The sequence below is a fragment of the Ascaphus truei genome, chromosome 9 (assembly GCF_040206685.1).
Source record: "Ascaphus truei isolate aAscTru1 chromosome 9, aAscTru1.hap1, whole genome shotgun sequence".
NCBI lineage: Eukaryota > Metazoa > Chordata > Amphibia > Anura > Ascaphidae > Ascaphus > Ascaphus truei.
In genome coordinates this window covers 41,119,261-41,145,465 of record NC_134491.1, presented here as the reverse complement: position 1 = coordinate 41,145,465, position 26,205 = coordinate 41,119,261, and the positions used below count along the sequence as shown (strand labels likewise).

Here is a 26,205-nt window from a genome sequence, read left to right as displayed (position 1 = left end):
TGAAGGAGATTCAAAACAGTGCTACTATAGCAGAGATAGCCCGCCAGACATCACTTGGGATTTCCACACACATTGATGAATCGGTCAGCGTAGAAAAAGTAATACGTCCCAAGGCCCAAGACGATAAGTCCATCGACCACAAAACAGAGATCCACGGGGGTCAATCAGAGTGGAAAAAAACTCCACCCAGGTTGAACCACCCGCGATCATTGATACTGAACCCGATGCAGGTGGTCACCCTAGTCTCAGGGAAGAAAATATCGCCTGACGCATGGAAAAACTCGTGGCGTAGCGGTTAAAAGAAGACGTGGTAAAATGGAAAGAGGACCTCGAGCGCAGAGTCCTCTGCGGAAGTGAGGAAGCTAAGCACATCATAGAAAGCCTGTGCTTGGGAGAAGTCATCCTGGAGCGACTAAAGCGCGCTGATTTCAAGCTCCTTCTGTAAGAGACACTGGTTACCTGGAGAAAGGGCTGCAATCCCAGCGTCACTGGGGGTTCTCTCCCTCCAACCAATCTCATTCGAGCCACAGGTATATCTCGAGAGTAGAGGGATGGGCTTCAGCCGTGGCTAACCAGAACGACCCACAAATGGGGGAGGTATGTGACAGCGCCTTAACCCCTGTCTAAATACTCTAAATAGGAAGCCTGTACCTGGCTGATGAGTCCAGCAGGGAGCTGGTAATTGCAGCTACAGACAATTAGTCAGTCTCCACCTGGCTCATCAGTCAGGGAGAAAAGTTCCTGCTTACACTGCAGGGGGTCTCTAGCACAGGGGAGATGTGTGCTCATCAGTCAGGTAGAAAGGTTCCTGCTTACACTGCAGGGGGTCTCTAGCACAGGGGAGGTGGGTGCTGATCAGCCAGGGAGAAGGGTTCCTGCTTACACTGCAGGGGGTCTCTAGCACAGGGGAGGTGGGTGCTGATCAGACAGGGAGAAAGGTTCCTGCTTAGGGCTGGGACCCGCTGGGACCCGCTGCACCCGGCGGTGTGGGCGGCCGCACGAGCGTACCCCACCAGCAGGGGAATCCTCCCGAGCCGGTCCCGGTCCCCCCTCACTGCACAGCTCACTACACGCTGTGACGCGTCAGCCGCCAGGGGATTCAAGAGAATTGTAATCCCAAGCGTCGACGCGTCACGTGGTGTGGCTGTGAGCCAATGAGGAGGGGAGGCTTCGGGGAGCGGGGAGGAGAGTGTGGAGGGAAAGCAGCGATTTTAAATAAACTCTGCAGCACCAAGGAAGTCCCCCCTGCTCCCTCCCACAGATTCTCTCCTTTTGGGGGGGGTTCCCCTTCCGATTCCCCCCCTGCTCCGATTCACCCCAAACCACCCACCGTGTTTATTTGTGAGTGCGTGAGTGCCTGTCTGTGTGTGTGTATGTGTGTGCCTGAGTGCATGAGTGCCTGTCTGTGTGTGTGTATGTGTGTGCCTGAGTGCGTGAGTGCCTGTCTGTGTGTGTGTATGTGTGTGCCTGAGTGCGTGAGTGCCTGTCTGTGTGTGTGTATGTATGTGCCTGAGTGCATGAGTGCCTGTCTGTGTGTGTGTATGTGTGTGCCTGAGTGCATGAGTGCCTGTCTGTGTGTGTGTATGTGTGTGCCTGAGTGCATGAGTGCCTGTCTGTGTGTGTGTATGTGTGTGCCTGAGTGCGTGAGTGCCTGTCTGTGTGTGTGTATGTGTGTGCCTGAGTGCATGAGTGCCTGTCTGTGTGTGTGTATGTGTGTGCCTGAGTGCATGAGTGCCTGTCTGTGTGTGTGTATGTGTGTGCCTGAGTGCATGAGTGCCTGTCTGTGTGTGTGTATGTGTGTGCCTGAGTGCGTGAGTGCCTGTCTGTGTGTGTGTATGTGTGTGCCTGAGTGCGTGAGTGCCTGTCTGTGTGTGTGTATGTGTGTGCCTGAGTGCGTGAGTGCCTGTCTGTGTGTGTGTATGTGTGTGCCTGAGTGCATGAGTGCCTGTCTGTGTGTGTGTATGTGTGTGCCTGAGTGCGTGAGTGCCTGTCTGTGTGTGTGTATGTGTGTGCCTGAGTGCGTGAGTGCCTGTCTGTGTGTGTGTATGTGTGTGCCTGAGTGCATGAGTGCCTGTCTGTGTGTGTGTATGTGTGTGCCTGAGTGCGTGAGTGCCTGTCTGTGTGTGTGTATGTGTGTGCCTGAGTGCGTGAGTGCCTGTCTGTGTGTGTGTATGTGTGTGCCTGAGTGCGTGAGTGCCTGTCTGTGTGTGTGTATGTGTGTGCCTGAGTGCATGAGTGCCTGTCTGTGTGTGTGTATGTGTGTGCCTGAGTGCATGAGTGCCTGTCTGTGTGTGTGAGCGGCTGAGGAGTTGAGGGGCTAAACAGCTGAGGGGCTGAACAGTTGAGGGGCTGAACAGTTGAGGGGCTGAGGGGCTGAACAGTTGAGTGGCTGAGGGGCTGAACAGTTGCTGGGCTGAACGGCTGAGGGGCGTTCCCACCCCCTCACGTCATGGCCGCGCCCCCCCATCATGGCCGCCCCCCCCCCCGACCCGTTTGGCCACGCCCCTCCGCCCCCCACTCGCAAAAATGATCCCTTTGGACCGGAAAAAGCCCCAAGTGCCTCTCCACGTGCCGCCTGTCTGCAGTGCGGGCGCGTGGTGTGCGGCAGCGCGGCCTTAGCCTTACACTGCAGGGGGTCTCTAGCACATGGGAGGTGTGAAGCTGATCAGACAGGGAGAAAAGCCTCCTACTTATGCTGCAGGGGGTCCCAGCCCTGCAGAGAGGGACTATGAAGTGTGAATCAGTCCTTAACAGGAATAGGTGGGTAAGAGGCCTATCCTCCCGGCCATGCAGATAGGGACTGGGATGGGTGAGTCAGTCCTTACACAGGGATAGGTGGACAAGGGGTGTATCCTCCCAGCCCGCAGATAGAGACCACGAGAGTGAGTTAGCCCTTACAGGGGGATAGGCTGTTTGTTTATTCTGTGAGCTGCCTAAAAGCTGTATTGTTTGAATAAAAGCTAAGGTTTATTGTCCCCAATATATGTCCCCTAGTCGTACCTCTGCACTCGCCTCCTACATGTTCCCTAATCTTCCCAGTGCCCAATCAGCACTATTGTTTAGGGCTATTTTATCTTTCTGTACAGCACAGTAACAAAGTATCACGGTGTACACAATGCACCCGGCTGTCAGTACAGCACAGTAACAAAGTATCACGTGTACACAATGCACCCGGCTGTCTGTACAGCACAGTAACAAAGTATCACGGTGTACACAATGCACCCGGCTGTTGTAAAGTGTTCTGTATATAAATAAGGAAGCAAAAAATGCAACAATCCCAAAGCTGCACAAACCACACGCAGTAAAATTGTTTTGTTTTTTTTATAATTTCTGTAAAAAATGTCTATAAATAAAAATAAAAAAAGCTCAGGAAATGAAACCCGCTGGTTCGATTTGTGCGGCAGGAAGGGATTCAATAATAGTAATAAAAATAATAACTTTGCAGCTATTTGTAAAATATATGGATGAAGATGACTACAGTACGAGCACGCTTTTATTCCGCACAGTTATCAACACTGATGTAATCTGCAAATGGGAACGTTTGAGACCCTGATTTAAAACAAAGTGCTCCGACCCCCAGATCCATCAAACCCCAATACAGGGTAACACACCTGAGCAGGGTGTCCACTCCCATTAACCTGAAGAAGAATTAAGGCCAGTTCTTGCGCGTTACCCCGTGAAGGGACGAATAAGCACTATGCGCGTCCGAGGACCTCTGCGGGGTCTCACCTCGGTCTCTCGGAGTCTGCATTCCAGGGCAGATCTGGGACCCTGGGTGTTGTCGTTAATTTTCAGCCGTTCGTGGATAGCTCGGATCCAGGCCTCAGCAGTCTCCACACAGGTTTCAAACTCATCCTGAGACAGCTCGGCCATCGTGTGAGAAGAAGAAGCTAAAAGATATAGAAAGATGAAACGGTCATTATCTGAATAAAAGGACATTGTACGTGAAAAACAGAAACCCACATTGTCTACATTATAAACCCACTTTCTACTTCAGCTCATTTGGAATGACTTCAATACACCGCTTTTAATAAGAGGGATAATTACTATAAATGTTGAAATTCATATTTCTGCTATTATCCAAATGTAACCCTTCAGTTCTGGCCGTGACTCCCGCGGAGGTGCCCTGTAACCTATTGCTCTGCATTGCTAGACTCTCTGGGTCTAAGGGTTAATCTCTTTATCGTTAGAGGGAACAAACATCAAATCTGTTCAGTATTGAAGAGGTTAGGATTAGTTCTGTGCCCGGGTTAGGATTGGTTCTGTGCCGGGTTAGGATTAGTTCTGACGCCCGGGTTACGATTAGTTCTGTGCCGGGTTAGGATTAGTTCTGTGCCGGGTTAGGATTAGTTCTGTGCCCGGGTTACGATTAGTTCTGTGCCGGGTTAGGATTAGTTCTGACGCCCGGGTTAGGATTGGTTCTGCGCCCGGGTTATGATTAGTTCTGACGCCCGGGTTAGGGCTAGGATTGGTTCTGACGCCCGGGTTAGGATTAGTTCTGTGCCCGGGTTAGGATTAGTTCTGTGCCCGGGTTAGGGTTAGGATTGGTTCTGACTCCCGGGTTAGGATTAGTTCTGACGCCCGGGTTAGGGTTAGGATTGGTTCTGCGCCCGGGTTAGGATTGGTTCTGACTCCCGGGTTAGGGTTAGGATTGGTTCTGCGCCCGGATTAGGATTAGTTCTGACGCCCGGGTTAGGGTTAGGATTGGTTCTGACGCCCGGGTTAGGGTTAGGATTGGTTCTGCGCCCGGGTTAGGATTAGTTCTGACGCCCGGGTTAGGATTAGTTCTGTGTCTGGGTTAGGATTAGTGCTGACGCCCGGGTTAGGGTTAGGGTTGGTTCTGACTCCCGGGTTAGGATTAGTTCTGACGCCCGGGTTAGGATTAGTTCTGTGTCTGGGTTATGATTAGTTCTGTGCCCGGGTTAGGATTAGTTCTGTGCCCGGGTTAGGGTTAGTTCTGACGCCCGGGTTAGGGTTAGTTCTGTGCCCGGGTTAGGATTGGTTCTGACTCCCGGGTTAGGATTAGGATTAGTTCTGCGCCCGGGTTAGTATTAGTTCTGCGCCCGGGTTAGGGTTAGTTCTGTGCCCGGGTTAGGATTGGTTCTGACTCCCAGGTTAGGATTAGTTCTGCGCACGGGTTAGGATTGGTTCTGACGCCCGGGTTAGGGTTAGTTCTGACGCCCGGGTTATGGGTTAGGATTGGTTCTGACGCCCGGGTTAGGATTAGTTCTGTGTCTGGGTTATGATTAGTTCTGTGCCCGGGTTAGGATTAGTTCTGACGACCGGGTTAGGATTAGTTCTGACGCCCGGGTTAGGATTAGTTCTGCGCCCGGGTTAGAATTAGTTCTGACGCCCAGGTTAGGGTTAGTTCTGACGCCCGGGTTAGGGTTAGTTCTGTGCCCGGGTTAGGATTAGTTCTGCGCCCGGGTTAGGATTAGTTCTGACGCCCGGGTTAGGATTAGTTCTGACGCCCGGGTTAGGATTAGTTCTGACGCCCGGGTTAGGATTAGTTCTGCGCCTGGGTTATGATTAGTTCTGTGCCCGGGTTAGGATTAGTTCTGACGACCGGGTTAGGATTAGTTCTGACGCCCGGGTTAGGATTAGTTCTGCGCCCGGGTTAGGATTAGTTCTGCGCACGGGTTAGGATTGGTTCTGACGCCCGGGTTAGGGTTAGTTCTGACGCCCGGGTTATGGGTTAGGATTGGTTCTGACGCCCGGGTTAGGATTAGTTCTGTGTCTGGGTTATGATTAGTTCTGTGCCCGGGTTAGGATTAGTTCTGACGACCGGGTTAGGATTAGTTCTGACGCCCGGGTTAGGATTAGTTCTGCGCCTGGGTTATGATTAATTCTGTGCCCGGGTTAGGATTAGTTCTGACGACCGGGTTAGGATTAGTTCTGACGCCCGGGTTAGGATTAGTTCTGACTCCCGGGTTAGGATTAGTTCTGTGCCCGGGTTAGGATTAGTTCTGACTCCCGGGTTAGGATTAGTTCTGCGCCCGGGTTAGGATTAGTTCTGACACCCGGGTTAGGATTAGTTCTGACGCACGGGTTAGGGTTAGTTCTGTGCCCGGGTTAGGATTGGTTCTGACTCCCGGGTTAGGGTTAGTTCTGTGCCCGGGTTAGGATTGGTTCTGACTCCCGGGTTAGGATTAGTTCTGCGCACGGGTTAGGATTGGTTCTGACGCCCGGGTTAGGGTTAGTTCTGACGCCCGGGTTATGGGTTAGGATTGGTTCTGACGCCCGGGTTAGGATTAGTTCTGTGTCTGGGTTATGATTAGTTCTGTGCCCGGGTTAGGATTAGTTCTGACGACCGGGTTAGGATTAGTTCTGCGCCCGGGTTAGAATTAGTTCTGACACCCGGGTTAGGATTAGTTCTGACGCCCAGGTTAGGGTTAGTTCTGACGCACGGGTTAGGGTTAGTTCTGTGCCCGGGTTAGGATTGGTTCTGACTCCCGGGTTAGGGTTAGTTCTGTGCCCGGGTTAGGATTGGTTCTGACTCCCGGGTTAGGATTAGTTCTGCGCACGGGTTAGGATTGGTTCTGACGCCCGGGTTAGGGTTAGTTCTGACGCCCGGGTTATGGGTTAGGATTGGTTCTGACGCCCGGGTTAGGATTAGTTCTGTGTCTGGGTTATGATTAGTTCTGTGCCCGGGTTAGGATTAGTTCTGACGCCCGGGTTAGGATTAGTTCTGCGCCCGGGTTAGAATTAGTTCTGACGCCCAGGTTAGGGTTAGTTCTGACGCCCAGGTTAGGGTTAGTTCTGACGCCCGGGTTAGGGTTAGTTCTGTGCCCGGGTTAGGATTAGTTCTGCGCCCGGGTTAGGATTAGTTCTGACGCCCGGGTTAGGATTAGTTCTGACGCCCGGGTTAGGATTAGTTCTGCGCCTGGGTTATGATTAGTTCTGTGCCCGGGTTAGGATTAGTTCTGACGAACGGGTTAGGATTAGTTCTGACGCCCGGGTTAGGATTAGTTCTGCGCCCGGGTTAGGATTAGTTCTGCGCACGGGTTAGGATTGGTTCTGACGCCCGGGTTAGGGTTAGTTCTGACGCCCGGGTTATGGGTTAGGATTGGTTCTGACGCCCGGGTTAGGATTAGTTCTGTGTCTGGGTTATGATTAGTTCTGTGCCCGGGTTAGGATTAGTTCTGACGACCGGGTTAGGATTAGTTCTGACGCCCGGGTTAGGATTAGTTCTGCGCCTGGGTTATGATTAGTTCTGTGCCCGGGTTAGGATTAGTTCTGACGACCGGGTTAGGATTAGTTCTGACGCCCGGGTTAGGATTAGTTCTGCGCCCGGGTTAGGATTAGTTCTGACACCCGGGTTAGGATTAGTTCTGACGCCCGGGTTAGGGTTAGTTCTGACGCCCGGGTTAGGGTTAGTTCTGTGCCCGGGTTAGGATTAGTTCTGCGCCAGGGTTAGGATTAGTTCTGACGCCCGGGTTAGGATTAGTTCTGACGCCCGGGTTATGGGTTAGGATTGGTTCTGACGCCCGGGTTAGGATTAGTTCTGTGTCTGGGTTATGATTAGTTCTGTGCCCGGGTTAGGATTAGTTCTGACGACTGGGTTAGGATTAGTTCTGACGCCCGGGTTAGGATTAGTTCTGCGCCCGGGTTAGGATTAGTTCTGACGCCTGGGTTAGGATTAGTTCTGCGCCAGGGTTAGGATTAGTTCTGACGCCCGGGTTAGGATTAGTTCTGTGCCCGGGTTAGGATTAGTTCTGATGCCCGGGTTAGGATTAGTTCTGTGCCCGGGTTAGGATTGGTTCTGTGCCCGGGTTAGGATTAGTTCTGACGCCCAGGTTAGGATTGGTTCTGACGCCCGGGTTAGGATTAGTTCTGCGCCCGGGTTAGGATTAGTTCTGACGCCTGGGTTAGGATTAGTTCTGACACTCGGGTTAGGATTAGCTCTGCGCCCGGGTTAGGATTAGTTCTGACACTCGGGTTAGGATTAGTTCTGCGCCCGGGTTAGGATTAGTTCTGTGCCCGGGTTAGGATTAGTTCTGACACTCGGGTTAGGATTAGTTCTGCGCCCGGGTTAGGATTAGTTCTGTGTCCGGGTTAGGATTAGTTCTGTGCCCGGGTTAGGATTAGTTCTGCGCCCGGGTTAGGATTAGTTCTGTGCCCGGGTTAGGATTAGTTCTGACTGTGCATTGTATTTGAGGAATGAGATTGCGCATGAACCGCTTCTTCATTTGAATTCAAATCAAAACACAATTTAAGTAACAGAAAGTGTTTAGGGGAATACCCCAGTTGCTGCCAGTTCCCTCATCGAAGTTCTGCGGAGTCTTTCCTGCGCTCCCAGTTAGTAAGCCTGACGGGTCTCATGTGGGCCAGGGAGGTTAACCTCTTCACTTCCAGATGTGCTAGCAACGTGCTGCAGAGCAATGTGTAGCTGTCCCTCCCGCAGTCCGAGGGCTGTAAAGGAGAGTTGCCAATTCATTGGCTCCAATTGTGTTTCCAAGAAGTGTTTTGAGTGAACGTTATATCCTGAGCTGGTTCTGTCTGCGGCTATTCTGCCAAATATGCAGTAGGGTACGGGAGGAACACCCCCTCTAGTACTCGTTGGCGCCTGATGTCAGCTGAACTCAAAAACAGAGCCAGTTACTTTGCACAACATATATTTATAACAACCTCAGCTTTTGCCTTTTGTTTCTAGTTGCATATTTCTCAACGTACTGGGAATTAGAAGGGGTGGCTGGGCAGGGGGGCTGTTTTAGGAGAGGGGTATAATGAAATATATTATGAGGTTAGCCTCATAACCAATGCAGTTTCACCATCCAACGAGGTTAAGTGCCAGGGCTGGTAGCCGTTATAGGGCTCGTCTCTCTGTGGCACACACACACACACGGAAATCAGCACACAGAGCTACACACACACACACACACACACACACAACACACACACACACACACACGGAAATCAGCCCACAGAGCTACACAGAGCTACACACACACACACACAACACACACACACACACACACACACACACACACACACACACACACACACACACACACACACACACACACACGGAAATCAGCACACAGAGCTGTTTCCTGTGACTCAGTGATGCCTGCACATTTGCCGTTTCCTTTGGTTAGTCACCATTATTCTCTGTTCATACCACAGCTAGAACATCTGCATTATATTGAAATGAAACTATTTATAAATGGGAGGGTTGCACTTTATTTTGGTCACATTTAACCCAATGAATCAGTAACACTCCCATGCATCAACATTCCTACAGGTAAACAGGCAGAGCAGGCAGGTATGTAAGGTGCACCCATCCTTAGGCATGGTCTGATTACACAGAGAACACATACAGTATACTGATCAGCAACCCCAGAATTAGGGCAAATCTTAGTCATGGAGCTGCCCGGATCTTTAACTGCTTGCGATGTTGATTTACTAGAAAGTGCAGAATGAAGGTGTAAGAAGAAGATTATTATGTGATGATACGGTTAGAATAAGTAAACAAACAAGGAATATATGAGGATGGGCGAATACACCTTGATGTGCTGACGATTATAAGATGCATTACGTAAAACGCTTGTCCTTACAATGCTTTGAAAGTTATATAACTTCTGTTCTGTATTCAATAAACAATTAGACATACACAATGTTAGCAAGCTGAAACCCCAGTCCCATAGTATTATATATGGATAAAACTGGGGCGTTACTGGGAAAGTTACCTCCAATATACAGCAGTAAACCAAGACACCCCAATCTAACATTTAGAAATGATTTAGTTCACTTATATATGTGTTTTCTTCTCATAAGTATGTGGTATTCACTTCCATCTTCTGAGCAAAACACGGGCGGCTGAGCAACATGTTCCTGCAAAAGATGAAAGGAAATGACCCATACTGTATGAGTAGAAGACGCGTGTGTAAGTGCGGAAGGGAATCATTTGTAATACTGGATGTGCATTGCCACTGCTTTGTTTTCTGTATGCAATACAAACATACTCTTGGAATGATTCATTTCTTCACTTAAGAGGTGAAACTGCAGTGAAAAGAAAAAGTAATCAAAGAACATGTTACGTGGAACGATTACAGATATAATAATACATGGTGTAAAATTACCAGCCCCAGAGCTACAATGTAAGGTAACACAAGGGTTGCATATTGTGCCTTGTCATTTCTTATATATATATATATATATATATATATATACAGTGTTCGACAAACCTATACATTTGCTCGCCCCGGGTGAGTGGATTTAACCCCCGGGCGAGTAAATATTGGCCCAAGCAGCACACGTTTGGTACTAGGTGGCGAGTAGATTTTTTTGTGTGGCGAGTAGATTTTTTGGTGATTTGTCAACCACTGTGTGTGTATATATATATATATATATATATATATATATATATATATATATATATATATATATATATATATTATTACATAAAAGGCCAAAATACTTCTTTGTAAAAGGTCAACATTTTGAAATCTTTGAGATATTGGTTTTCTAAGTGGAATGATACTGAAACAGAGCTATATTAAGCGGCTGCTGGATTAACAAAACGTCCATCCCTGTTTTGCAGCGGAAAGCTGCTTGCAATGGCACACTTGCAATTACATTTGATTGATTCTTCCTCATCCTGATGTGCAAACAGTATGCTACTAAATAAGACTTTCCATCTGCTGTTTATGATGCCGCCACCACAAAATATACTAGGATGCCATGAAACCCCTACACAGCGTCATTTCATATGTATTGTAACACTGTTTAGATGTTCACTGAGCAGTGTCAGTGCCAGAAAGAGTCAGACACTTCATGGGTTAATCAATGAACCAACATAGGAATCGTACAAGGTTATTCTGCTCATAAGCTTCATCTGATGAAGAGACCTCTATATCCACCTATGTTAGTCCATCAAAAGGTATCACAACCGTGGAACTTAAGGAACTTTGCCAAATCCATATTACACAAGTAGGAACGGTGCTGTACCCGTCTGCATGCAGTATGTACAGTGCTGCTCACTACCACTCTAACTACAAACACAGCTTGTCTGGCATGGCTGGAAGATTTTTGTCATTTGATTTTGGTTTCATATAATTGGCCACTGATCTATGTATGGGCCTTGTGATGGGACAGGGCCCGGCTATACTTAGAGAAACTCTTTTCTTACAAAGCAGAATGGGATCTGTATTATCCAGCACAAAACAAAACGTTTGCCCAAAATATGTGGATCTGAGGTCAGACCGGTCTCATCTTCAAAACGCGTGATTGGAAGAATGCCTCCGCTCCCATAAGGGAGCCGCGGGTCTTATTTGGCCTGACGAGTTATCATTTTTGACATTGTGCTACTGTTAGGAATTCCGAGAAATCAGAAAACTCCACGGGGGGTTCCGCACAAATATCCCACCTGCAAAACCGGAGGAAAAATACGTACTTCCCCAGATTAACATGGGGGGGGGGGGGGGGGGCAGCAGCTGCTTTCAAAGGGTGTTATTTCATCACTAAATGTGGTGCTATTCTTGCAGCACAATGCCCCCCCCCCCCCCCAGTATTGGACTCTGTGATATATGCACCCTACATACTGTATACTTAGCTCCATCTTTCCACAGGAGTTGCTTATTTCGTATAGGTTCAAATCCTTAAATCCCCCCATTGTATTGTGACAGAATCAATTATGTGTTTTATATAATCGGCGGCTTACAAAAGCTTCCAGTAATGGGTAAAACCGTGCAGCCTGCGGCTTGTGAGCTGAACTGAGATCTGTCAGACAGAATGTGCCTCTTCAAGGGGACAGGCCGTGCCTGTGCTGATGAAGGATGTGGGATGGGCAAGTCTCATGTATAGAGACAAAGAGAGCTCAGAGAAGCAGAGTTACCAGCCACGTCTGAGGACCCTGAACCTAAAAATAAAAGCGTGTGTGCCCTGTATAAAGGCAGTGTACAAGGCTGCTAGATGTAAGATGTCTGTGTAATTCAGTGAGGACGATTCCGGGTGTAACCCACAATGTGTCAGTATAATATTACTATTATTATTAAGCCGGGAGTGGGTTTATTCTGTGGGCTTCAGGAAAGTAGTAAACTGGTCATTGTTTGTAAAGCTGCTGGTTTTAAGTCAGGGCTAGGACCAGATCCCATTTTGTATTGTGCAGAGTTTATACAAGTCTGGTGTACAGTACAGGTTGCAGAGACCCGCTCCTGCGCTCTGCACTGTACAGACAATCGCTTCCTGTCTATCAAACATGTCTTCCCTACTTTGCCTCTGTCAAAAGACACTTCCAACACAGAATGCCATTGTCCCTCACTTCCTTTCCCCTTCCACTTCCCTTTCCCCTTCCACTTCCACGTCAGAATGGTAAGAACACAAATACTTGTATTCCTTTCCTATAGCATTGGACACCCGCAGGGCCACACCAAGCATTGGACACCCACACGGCCGCACCAAGCATTGGACACCCGCAGGGCCGCACCAAGCATTGGACACCCGCAGGGCCGCACAAAGGATTGGACACCCGCAGGGCCGCACCAAGCATTGGACACCCGCAGGGCCGCACCAAGCATTGGACACCCGCAGGGCCGCACCAAGAATTGAACACCCGCAGGGCCACACCAAGCATTGGACACCCGCAGGGCCACACCAAGCATTGGACACCCGCAGGGCCGCACCAAGCATTGGACACCCGCAGGGCCACACCAAGCGTTGGACACCCGCAGGGCCACACCAGGCATTGGCGTCAGCAATAGATATTGCTGTTTGCAGAGGGAGAAGCTGAGTGTTTTCCCTGGCAGCAGATATACATGATGTTATTTCCATTCACAGGCCTCTGAAGGCATCTAATACTGTATACTGGTATTTCATGCTTCAATGAGGTGTGCTATGGTTCTAGACAAAAATTGTCCCATATACAGGGTGATGCAGAGTCCAGTATTTGTTACTTTTAGTGGCATGTTCAGTTTCATCTTGTGTGCCGTCATTGTACATGTACATGGGAAAACCCACTACCTACCTTGCACATACAAAGACAGTGTGTGTATTACTGTCATTAGGCTTGCACAAACTAAGCTGTTCTGAAGGGTATCTGCAATATTTACACATGCATGTCACATAAGCAAATATCCTATTTCAATATTCCATGACCCCCACACCCTTGCATGCACTGCAATTAAAATTAAAATAGTCACATCCCAAAACATCCATCTGTACAAGCACTAAGGAAAACCCCTACAAGCTGCTGTACATGTTACTAAAAGCTGCAGAACACGCTATATTGCGTTGTTATTACGGGATTGAAACAGGGGGTCCGCAGCACTGCACGGCGTTAATTTCAGCTCCGGAGACCCCATGCCTCCAGAGATACCTCTGTTATGGTGCCCGTATCTCAGTGCAGTTTAAATGTCTTGGTGATGCTGGCCAATAGGAAGCTGCACCGGATGACATCATGGCTTCCTATTGGCCAGCGGACATTTAAAGCCCCCATTATATTGGGCACACAGTTCCCTAGCTGCAGGAGATACTGTCACTCCCTATGGAGGTATCTCTGGATGCAGGGGGTCCCCAGAGATGAAATTAGTTCAGCTCAGGAGACCCCCTGATCAATCCTGTAATTTAAAAAAAATAAAATGTAAAAAACAAAACGTTTAACCTCGGTGTGGCTCTGGAGGATGCACCCAGGGTCCTGTCGCAGCATGAAGGGCTGCGAGCAGAGAGCAGATTTCCTCCACATGGAGTGGATCTGCCCAAAGGTATCGGTCCCGTGGACCAAAATACCCAGGCTGGCCCAGGGTGTCATGGGATTCTGCTGGCAGATGGACGCTTGGTCCTGCCTATTAAACAAATTATCCCAGGACCTAGATAGACAGTAGACATTCTCTTCCGTCTTGATTACTGTAACCTCCTGCTGTCCGGCCTTCCTGCCTCTCACCTGTCTCCCCTACAATCTATCCTAAACGCTGCTGCCAGAATCACTCTACTCTTTCCTAAATCTGTCTCAGCGTCTCCTCTGCTGAAATCCCTCTCCTGGCTTCCTATCAAATCTCGTATCACACACTCAATTCTCCTCCTCACTTTTAAAGCTTTACACTCCTCTGCCCCTCCTTACATCTCAGCCCTAATATCTCGCTATGCACCATCCCGACTCTTCTCAATGATGTCTTCTCTCTACCCCCTTTGTATCTAAAGCCCTCTCCCGCCATAAATCTTTCTCACTGACTGCCCCGCACCTCTGGAATGCCCTTCCCCTCAATATCCGATTGGCATCCTCTCTATCACGTGACGTGGCGGCACACAAACGTGGCGGCCCACTAATGTAGCGGGACTGTGACGTGGTGGTACCGTGACGTGGCAGCACTGTGACGTGGCGGCACACAAATGGGGCCAAAATGTTTTGGCCAAAGGATTTAACTGAATGACCCAAACTTCTGAGAAGAAAAAACAGACAGTTATGTACTAAACAATTTGTTATATCGGATGTAGCATCAGGGTCTCTTTGTGTCTTGTTGGTGTGTACAGGTATTAAGCGTGTTAATTTAAAAAAAACCACATGAATAACTAGAATACACTCCTTATACATTTCATTTACCAAACACCTCGTCACAGAACAGATCCCACTCCCCATGTACCACCTCGTCACAGAACAGATCCCACTCCCCATGTATCACCTCGTCACAAAACAGATCTCACTCCCCATGTATCACCTCGTCACAAAACAGATCCCACTCCCCATGTACAACCTCGTCACAAAACAGATCCCACCCCATGTATCACCTCATCACAAAACAGATCCCACCTCATGTCTTACCTCGTCACAAAACAGATCCCACTCCCCATGTATCACCTCGTCACAGAACAGATCCCACTCCCCATGTATCACCTCATCACAGGACAGATCCCACTCCCCATGTATCACCTCGTCACAGGACAGATCCCACTCCCCATGTATCACCTTGTTACAGAACAGATCCCACTCCCCATGTATCACCTCGTCACGGAACAGATCCCACTCCCCATGTATCACCTCGTCACAGAACAGATCTCACTCCCCATGTATCACCTCGTCACAGAACAGATCCCACTCCCCATGTATCACCTCGTCATAGAACAGATCCCACTCCCCATGTATCACCTCGTCACAAAACAGATCCCACTCCCCATTTATCACCTCGTCAAAGAACAGATCCCACTCCCCATGTATCACCTCGTCATAGAACAGATCCCACTCCCCATGTATCACCTCGTAACAGAACAGATCTCACTCCCCATGTATCACCTCGTCATAGAACAGATCCCACTCCCCATGTATCACCTCGTCACAGAACAGATCCCACTCCCCATGTATCACCTCATCACAGAACAGATCTCACTCCCCATGTATCACCTCGTCACAGAACAGATCCCACTCCCCATGTATCACCTCGTCACAGGACAGATCCCACTCCCCATGTATCACCTCGTCACAGAACAGATCTCACTCCCCATGTATCACCTCGTCACAGGACAGATCCCACTCCCCATGTATCACCTCGTCACAGAACAGATCCCACTCCCCATGTATCACCTCATCACAAAACAGATCCCACTCCCCATTTATCACCTCGTCAAAGAACAGATCCCACTCCCCATGTATCACCTCGTCATAGAACAGATCCCACTCCCCATGTATCACCTCGTAACAGAACAGATCTCACTCCCCATGTATCACCTCGTCATAGAACAGATCCCACTCCCCATGTATCACCTCGTCACAGAACAGATCCCACTTCCCATGCATCACCTCGTCACAGAACCGATCCCACTCCCCATGTATCACCTCATCACAGAACAGATCCCACTCCCCATGTATCACCTCGTCACAGAACAGATCCCACTCCCCATGTATCACCTCGTCATAGAACAGATCTCACTCCCCATGTATCACCTCGTCACAGGACAGATCCCACTCCCCATGTATCACCTCGTCACAGGACAGATCCCACTCCCCATGTATCACCTCATCATAGAACAGATCTCACTTCCCATGTATCACCTCGTCACAGGACAGATCCCACTCCCCATGTATCACCTCGTCACAGAACAGATCCCACTCCCCATATATCACCTCGTCACAGAACAGATCTCACTCCCCATGTATCACCTCGTCACAGGACAGATCCCACTCCCCATGTATCACCTCGTCACAGAACAGATCCCACTCCCCATGTATCACCTCGTCATAGAACAGATCTCACTCCCCATGTATCACCTCGTCACAGGACAGATCCCACTCCCCATGTATCACCTCGTCACAGAACAGATCCCACTCCCCATGTATCACCTCGTCACAGAACAGATCCCACTCCCCATGTATCACCTCGTCACAGAACAGATCCCACTCCCCATGCATCACCTCGTCACAGAACAGATCCCACTCCCCATGTATCACCTCGTCACAGAACAGATCCCACTCCCCATGTATCACCTCGTCACAGAACAGATCCCACTCCCCATGTATCACCTCGTCACAGGACAGATCCCACTCCCCATGTATCACCTCGTCACAGGACAGATCCCACTCCCCATGTATCACCTCGTCACAGAACAGATCCCACTCCCCATGTATCACCTCGTCATAGAACAGATCTCACTCCCCATGTATCACCTCGTCACAGGACAGATCCCACTCCCCATGTATTACCTCGTCACAGAACAGATCCCACTCCCCATGTATCACCTCGTCACAGAACAGATCCCACTCCCCATGTATCACCTCGTCACAGAACAGATCCCACTCCCCATGTATCACCTCGTCACAGAACAGATCCCACTCCCCATGTATCACCTCGTCACAGTACAGATCCCACTCCCCATGTATCACCTCGTCACAGAACAGATCCCACTCCCCATGTATCACCTCGTCACAGGACAGATCCCACTCCCCATGTATCACCTCGTCACAGAACTGGGCGAATCTAAAATATTCTAACATAATATGACTATGAGATTCTGTCATATCACAGGGCAGAAAATTTACAAAAATGACTTGTAAAATAGAGTTGATGTGTTTTCTATGGTGAAGCCAATCCCAGCACATTACCGGTGAGTAATGCCGCAGTTTAACTGCTTGGTAGCCAGGGGGGCCCTTAACACATTGCTTCACAATACATTGCGGGTTTATCTGGCAGCAAACGTGTTAAGGGTTCAACATTTTATGAAACAATTAAATAATGAATCCAGGGTCACACTTTTATTTGTTACTTTAAGGAAGATGGTAAAGTTTATTTTTACATGAATTACCAGGCCACACTAACCACAAGCACCGTAAAAGTACGGCAGGCACCGCCGCGCGCAGAAGCGGCATCTCGCCATTATCTTGCATGCACTTAACCGCACATCTTTGCTCTTGCAGTGAAGGACTTAAGGCAGCAATGTCTTTAACAATCTGTTTCTTTCCTTCACCCCACTAAAAGCAAGCGGTTATCACGCGGTTATCACGCGGTTGTCACACAGTTATCACGCGGTTATCACGCGGTTGTCACACAGTTATCACGCGTTATCACGCGGTTGTCACGCGGTTATCACGCGGTTGTCACGCGGTTGTCACGCGGTTATCACGCGGTTATCACGCAGTTATCTTGAGGTTATCACGCGGTTGTCACGCGGTTATCACGCGGTTATCACGCAGTTATCTTGAGGTTATCACGCGGTTATCACGCAGTTATCTTGAGGTTATTACGCGGTTGTCACGCGGTTATCTTGAAGTATTACTCCAGTGATTACTGGACATATTTACCACTTTCTAAAATCAGCCACCACCATGAACACAACAAGGAGGTAGGACATGGATCCACCGGCGCGGTCACTGACATCAATGTCTCTGGTCAGTGGCTATTTTCCCCACGCCAGGGAAACCTTTTAATTTAAATTACTTGGTCACTATATGATCTCAAACTGTCCTATGTTTAGCGAGATTGTCACGAATTTGTAGTGAATCTTCCACATGCCACAATGCCTCTACTTCCATTGGGTGAAGGTTGGCAATAGAAAACACACAGGGGGTTCCATTATATATCAATGAACACACGAAAAAGAACTGTGCGGAGCAAAACACCGCCCTGACCTTCTGCATGGCAAGGTGATCACGTTCACATCAGAAATACCCTGCAGGTTTCTATAGAACTAATAGAGAAAAACAACAAATTCAAATCTACGAGCAGACATTGTGCAGGTTATTCTGCTAATAACATGTTGTATACAAAAGTCACCTGTTCAGACTCCAATGCAATGTTTGAGCTGCGGTCAACAAAATCAATGTCAGGATCCCAGTGATGATTCAACAGACATCCTGACAGGTGCACACAATGTGACTAATGAAATATGCCACATGCACTATGAATAATGTATAAGGGGAATACACCTGCAACAAAGCAGCAGGCAGACTAGGGAGAGGCGTGTGTAATGAAACAGACACACACCTACAGATTATGTGTTCCAGCCACGGTTTCATAATATGCAGATATGGGCTCAAATATAAAGATTTGCCTAAATGTCCTGTCTCCTATTTATCTGAGCTCCCTCCCCATAGCCCGAGGACATATCACAAGGTGGGCTGTATAACATGTCCTATTGATTTGTAGGCACCTTTGGCAGCACGTCACCAGTAAACATTAAAACAAAAACAGGAAATAAAAAGCTTACTATTTTTAAAAGAAATATATTTGATATCCCTGTAGCGTTGCCAGTACAATGCCAAACTGATTGAAACACTGACTGTAACAATGGTATGTGGGACTAAGGCTACATTTCTAAAGTTACCAATGACGGAGCTACAGATCGGAACCAACTCGAACGCTATCCTAGCCACGGTCACTAGTTTTAAATATGGGCATATGGTTTGACTCCCATTTAACATTTAGGTTGCATATTGATACTCTGACATCCAAAACCTATGCCAAACTAGGTGTACTTTACAGGAACAAATCCTCCGTAAGCCCGCTGGTCAGAAAGTGTATCGCACAGCAGATGCTAATATCAATTATACACTATGGGGATATAGTATATGGCACAGCACCCCAAACTCACTTAAGCAAACTTGACACCCTCTACAATTCAATATGCCGCTTTGTCCTCCAATGTAACTACAACACACATCACTGCGAAATGCTCAAAGAACCAGATTGGTCATCACTCGAGTCTAGGCGCAAAGTTCATCTTTCCTGTCTTGCCTTCAAATACTTTCTGGGCAAGACCCCCATCTATCTGAACAAGCTCCTCACCCCTACCACATGCAGCACTTATCACTTGAGATCTGACTCCAAAAGACTGTTCATGGTCCCAAGGTTCAGCAAAGTATCCGGCCGCTCCTCCTTCTCTTACCGTGCACCCCAAAACTGGAACAACCTACCGGAGACTCTCATATCCACCACCAGTTTAAGTTCTTTCACAACTAAGGCTGTCACACATTTTAATATCTGGCCTGTAACTGTTACATACGCCTATAATATATATTGTCTGTAACTGTTACATACGCCTATAATATATATTGTCCCTAACTGTGCATGCAATGTCTTGTATATAATGTATACCCTGTTCACTTATGTAACTGTATTTGTATCCATGTATTATTTGTAATCTTAACTCTGTGCCCAGGACATACGTGAAAACGAGCGGTAACTCTCACTGTATTACTTCCTGGTAATACATCTTATAAATAAATGCCGCTCACAGAACAATAAACACTGAATTATTACCACAAACACCACTTACGGACGCACAGGGAGATACAGGGACTATTGGGTGATATCTGCTTCCTGTATTCCCACCTCTCGGTACCCAACCTCCCGAACGTCTTGTCCTATTAATGTCGCGGCCATCAGACCGGCAGAAGCTGTACATATTGATCTATTTCCTATCTTATTTCCCAGTGACTGGAAATGACTGAGCGACGGCCACGGGAGGGTTTGGGGTAACGCAGATATCTGCACCCCTAGGGCTTTGCTCTAATGTCCTCAGTCCTGTCAAGATTAATTGTGAACCCTTTCACTGCCAGAGGCGTCTGCTTTTACAATGCATTGCTGGCCCCGGCAGAGAAAGGGTTATAAAAGTTGCATTACCACATACTTTCTGGAAACAGACCTGGCAAACCTGTCCCTGGGGGCTGAATCTCTGCCACTAAACAGTACAGGTAAGGTACAGGTGTAAGGGATACCCCAGTGCCAGTACAGGTAAGGTACAGGTGTAAGGGATACCCCAGTGCCAGTACAGGTAAGGTACAGGTGTAAGGGATACCCCAGTGCCAGCACAGGTGTAAGGGATACCCCAGTGCCAGTACAGGTAAGGTACAGGTGTAAGGGATACCCCAGTGCCAGTACAGGTAAGGTACAGGTGTAAGGGATACCCCAGTGCCAGTACAGGTAAGGTACAGGTGTAAGGGATACCTCAGTGCCAGCACAGGTAAGGTACAGGTGTAAGGGATACCCCAGTGCCAGCACAGGTAAGGTACAGGTGTAAGGGATACCCCAGTGCCAGCACAGGTAAGGTACGTGTGTTTCCGGCGGAGCTCCGTGACATGGCATGAGTTTCTTACTGAGTCTCTAGAGCAGGGGTCTCACCTCCAGACCGCCCCCCCGCCCCCACCAACAGGTGTAAGGGATACCCAAGTGCCAGCACAGGTGTAAGGGATACCCCAGTGCCCGCACAGGTGTAAGGGAAATCCCAGTGCCAGCACAGGTGTAAGGGATACCCCAGTGCCAGCACGGGTGTAAGGGATACCCCAGTGCCAGCACAGGTGTAAGGGGTACCCCAGTGCCAGCACGGGTGTAAGGGAAATCCCAGTGCCAGCACAGGTGTAAGGGATACCCCAGTGCCCGCACAGGTGTAAGGGATACCCCAGTGCCCGCACAGGTGTAAGGGAAATCCCAGTGCCAGCACAGGTGTAAGGGATACCCCAGTGCCAGCACGGGTGTAAGGGATACCCCAGTGCCAGCACAGGTGTAAGGGGTACCCCAGTGCCAGCACGGGTGTAAGGGAAATCCCAGTGCCAGCACGGGTGTAAGGGATACCCCAGTGCCAGCACAGGTGTAAGGGATACCCCAGTGCCCGCACAGGTGTAAGGGATACCCCAGTGCCAGCACAGGTGTAAGGGGTACCCCAGTGCCAGCACAGGTGTAAGGGATACCCCAATGCCAGCACAGGTGTAAGGGATACCCCAGTGCCAGCACAGGTGTAAGGGATACCCCAGTGCCTGCACAGGTGTAAGGGGTACCCCAGTGCCAGCACAGGTGTAAGGGATACCCCAGTGCCAGCACAGGTGTAAGGGATACCCCAGTGCCTGCACAGGTGTAAGGGGTACCCCAGTGCCAGCACAGGTGTAAGGGATACCCCAGTGCCAGCACAGGTGTAAGGGGTACCCCAGTGCCAGTACAGGTGTAAGGAATACCCCAGTGCCCGCACAGGTGTAAGGGATACCCCAGTGCCAGCACGGGTGTAAGGGATACCCCAGTGCCCGCACAGGTGTAAGGGAAATCCCAGTGCCAGCACGGGTGTAAGGGATACCCCAGTGTCCGCACAGGTGTAAGGGATACCCCAGTGCCCGCACAGGTGTAAGGGAAATCCCAGTGCCAGCACAGGTGCAAGGGATACCCCAGTGCCAGCACGGGTGTAAGGGATACCCCAGTGCCAGCACAGGTGTAAGGGGTACCCCAGTGCCAGCACGGGTGTAAGGGAAATCCCAGTGCCAGCACGGGTGTAAGGGATACCCCAGTGCCAGCACAGGTGTAAGGGATACCCCAGTGCCAGCACAGGTGTAAGGGATACCCCAGTGCCAGCACAGGTGTAAGGGGTACCCCAGTGCCAGCACAGGTGTAAGGGATACCCCAGTGCCAGCACAGGTGTAAGGGGTACCCCAGTGCCAGCACAGGTGTAAGGGATACCCCAGTGCCAGCACAGGTGTAAGGGGTACCCCAGTGCCAGCACAGGTGTAAGGAAAACCCCAGTGCCCGCACAGGTGTAAGGGATACCCCAGTGCCAGCACAGGTGTAAGGGATACCCCAGTGCCAGCACGAGGGATGCAGTCATAGACTGGGCCACTGATTGAGCCACCTGTGCTGAAACAGGAATATCCTGAAAACCTGACCCGTTGGGGGGTCTTAAAGACTGGAGTTGAGAGCCCCTGCTGTAGGTGACTCTAAGCAGCTGTGAAGCCCCCTTGGGTGTACATACAGTGTTTGCAGAACCTGTCACTGCGACCCGTGACACGGCGCTCATCCTACGTGCGTCCGCAGTGACGTACACACGATGTGCCAGCTTGTCAGAGAGCGCCACATTTCCCCCCTCTCCTCACCGTGACGCCACCCCCCGCTGCACTTTGCAGCCATACTGGCACATTAATATAACCTTCCGCAGACTCACACTTTCAGTGGGAGAAGCATAATGGTACTAGGGCAACAGAGTACTACTACTTTTCTGTTTGCGCAAACAGAGTACCAGTACTTTTCTGTTTGCGCACACAGAGTGCCAGTACTTTTCTGTTTGCGCACACAGAGTACCAGTACTTTTCTGTTTGCGCACACAGAGTACCAGTACTTTTCTGTTTGCGCACACAGAGTACCAGTATTTTTCTGTTTGCGCACACAGAGTACCAGTACTTTTCTGTTTGCGCACACAGAGTACCAGTACTTTTCTGTTTGCGCACACAGAGTACCAGTACTTTTCTGTTTGCGCACACAGAGTACAGTTACTTTTCTGTTTGCGCACACAGAGTACCAGTACTTTCCTGTTTGGCACAGAGAGTACCAGTACTTTTCTGTTTGCGCACACAGAGTACCAGTACTTTCCTGTTTGGCACAGAGAGTACCAGTACTTTTCTGTTTGCGCACACAGAGTACCAGTACTTTCCTGTTTGGCACAGAGAGTACCAGTACTTTTCTGTTTGCACACACAGAGTACCAGTACTTTCCTGTTTGGCACAGAGAGTACCAGTACTTTTCTGTTTGCGCACACAGAGTACCAGTACTTTCCTGTTTGGCACAGAGAGTACCAGTACTTTTCTGTTTGCGCACACAGAGTACTGTTACTTTTCTGTTTGCAAAATTACAATTTCACTTTCTCTTGAAAAGAAACTGGTTTCATTTTAGAAAATATTTCTCTATTTGCTCATTGACCCCCCAAACAATTGCTTAAAAGCCCTATGACTAACCCCCCTTATTTACAGGAATAGAACCAGTGTGGGGCCGCTCCGGAGCTGAACCTCACTATTTTCAGTTCTAAGAATCACAATCCCCCCCCCCCACGAGGCCCGATGATGTTGCAGCTTCTTATTGAGCCCAGATTTGGCAGCCATTTTGTTTCCCCTGGAGGGAGATATATATCCCTGGTAGATTCAGCGGTAAGTATCTTGGAAACTGTAAATAGCGGTTGTTCATATCTTTACCTCTCCCTAAAATACAGTCCAAAGAGCTTCATCCCCATCGTTAATAAATGTACATCTTGGAAAATAAGGCACACTGCCATTACTGTTTTGAGTCACTGCTTTTGAATAGGACTTTGTAGTGAAGATTAGAGGTTACAGATATGATATACCTCTTCTCATTTTTATACTACATGTTGTGTCTTAACGGTGAAGCCTAGTTGCATTAACTTGTGTTATCTGAGGGTTTGTGCCTATGTACTGCATGTTTATTTATTTATATAGCAACCAGTAACCAACACCTGTCCACAAATGCATCTACTAAACCACGTCCGAAGCCGGGGAAGGTCTTTCCTTCTCTTCAATGGAGAAACCTAATACATCAACGCACTGCTGCAAAGATTAACAAAGAATTCCACAGAGAATCATATCAAATGTGCAATATAAACCCCCCCTCTAATATCACATACATAGTGTAATATTGTCCTCATTCATAGTGTAATTGTGACATTTAGCAGTGTGTCTCAGAGAGAAAGCGACACACTCGTGTTGGCCGCACTCCCAGGCATGTGGCAGTCCCAGTAATAAAGGATCCTTGTTTAACTGAATTATTGTTTGTTCCAGTCCCAACTAATTTACATTATAATGAGTACATCATATGTCTTTATAAACCCATACCTTTTGGTCGTGGAATCAAAGTGACATATTTAATGGGTTAAAAGTAAGGGATTTGCATCTTTAAAAAAATATATAAATATTTATGTATATATATATATTTTTTTTTAACGTTTCCATCTTAACCAAACACCGTTGTAGTGTTTTACATTCTTCACCTCTTTTGCGATAAGACCTTTTGTGTCAACAGATAATTTTGTTTGTACAGGTACAATGAGTAGTTAAAAAGTATCTGATAAGAATAAAATACATGAGTCAAAGAGAACTACGGACGTACCGCCTTTTGGTGTAAAATTAGCACACTGAAATGTCATTTTAAATTGCGCTTGTGTGCGGCTATATAATAACCTAACATTCGTCCATCTGCGTAAAAAGTAAGTATTTCAATGTTTTTTTGTGCACAGATTGGACTGCACGAGGTGTACAGATCCTTACGATACGTACTACAAAAGAGTGTTTCTGAGTAAGAAAAAAGAGAGTACAAATCGCCAACCAAATAAACTCAGAGTAATGTCTGGAAAGCCTGTGAATAATAGTGCTATTGCAAAATTATGTTGCAGGGATGTTTCACTATATAGGTTGGCAAAATTTATTATTTTCTCAGTACGGCTGTTAATAATAAATAAATAAAATTACCTTAATATTTAATATTTACTAACACAAGTTATAAATGTACAAAAATGCACATCATTCTGTATTCATTACAATTGTATCAATCATGTAATCAACATGGCACGATGCATCAAAAAGCAGTAAAAGTTTTGCCATGTGTATGAAGTTGTCATATATACGACACTCGACACTGTGAAGGTTTGTACTACTTTTAGCACTAAAGTTTTGACGCACAAAAAAAGTAACATATAGTAACCATAGTACATAGGAGGAGCTGAGCGCGTGCGCTTAAAGAACTGATGCCCTAAAGATAGTAGTTTATCACCATTTCCCTCTTTCGCTGCCTGAGAAGCATTGCGTTAAACCCCCAAATAAATGTGAACCTAAGCCGCCTAGTATTGTGTCATACGAATTTCTATTGTGTTCTGTATCTGGTCAGATTAACACTGAAGTATTGTAGTATATGTTGTGTCACTTTGTATGTTGCGCTGGCCTTTCTGTTTGTGTCTGTATCTGGTCAGATTAACACTGAAGTATTGTAGTATATGTTGTGTCACTTTGTATGTTGCGCTGGCCTTTCTGTTTGTGTCTGTATCTGGTCAGATTAACACTAAAGTATTGTAGTATATGTTGTGTAACTTTGTATGTTGCTCTGGGCCTTTCTGTTTGTGTCTGTATCTGGTCAGATTAACACTAAAGTATTGTAGTATATGTTGTGTCACTTTGTATGTTGCTCTGGGCCTTTCTGTTTGTGTCTGTATCTGGTCAGATTAACACTGAAGTATTGTAGCATATGTTGTGTCACTTTGTATGTTGCGCTGGCCTTTCTGTTTGTGTCTGTATCTGGTCAGATTAACACTAAAGTATTGTAGTATATGTTGTGTCACTTTGTATGTTGCTCTGGGCCTTTCTGTTTGTGTCTGTATCTGGTCAGTGATCCGTTCAAAATGTTTTCTTTTTTTTTTCTTCTAAAAAGAGGATTACACTATTAAACTATTGTATATTCTTTTAACTAAAAAAAGAGACTCTAAGGCTTGTGAGACAAAATCTAATGTTGTTAAATTTTACATTGCAGAATCCAAATTCTATTTCATGTGCACGTGGATTTACAATTAAGGCCGTAGGAGATTGGACGGTCGGTAAAAGGTAAGTTTGGGAGCAGGGAGGTTATTCAATACTGGAAAAGTGCAAGTCTCAACAGATTAGCACCTTTTTGCAGTCTTTGCCGAGAAATGAAGATGAGATTGTCGTGTTGTGCAATTAGGAAATGCCGCACAGAAGAGGCAATGACTAGGTACAAACTCAGCGCCCGGAAGTCTCCGCGTATAAAGCAGAAGCATTGTACTTCCATTCTCAATAATCAGAACCGAAAGCATCTGGGTCAGTCTGATTCTTTAGTGATATTCGAATCCTTTTTATTGGAATACTGTCCTTCGAAGCCCCCCCCCCCCGTGTGTGTGTGTGTGTGTGTGTGTGTGTGTGTGTGCTTCTAGAAGGTGATACTGTATACCTTGCACACACACTGTCACTAGCTATCAAGGAATCTTCTCTCTATTCCACTGTATCATTTCTCTGTATGGGGT

At 47.8% G+C, this 26,205-nt stretch overlaps 1 protein-coding gene across 3 annotated transcripts in view; it reads right to left on the bottom strand.

Moving 5' to 3' along the window:
* The window catches only part of SYNE3 (spectrin repeat containing nuclear envelope family member 3), a 79,693-nt gene that overhangs the window by 50,088 nt on the left and 3,400 nt on the right, over positions 1-26,205 (bottom strand). For 2 of the 3 annotated variants that reach the window (XM_075614436.1, XM_075614438.1), the window contains exon 2: positions 3,730-3,890. In XM_075614436.1, the coding sequence (XP_075470551.1) occupies positions 3,730-3,873 (144 nt within the window). In that variant the 5' untranslated portion in view covers positions 3,874-3,890. Of the gene's footprint in view, positions 1-3,729; positions 3,891-8,242; positions 8,377-26,205 lie in introns of those variants that run through there. The other variant, XM_075614437.1, reaches the window with a different exon arrangement.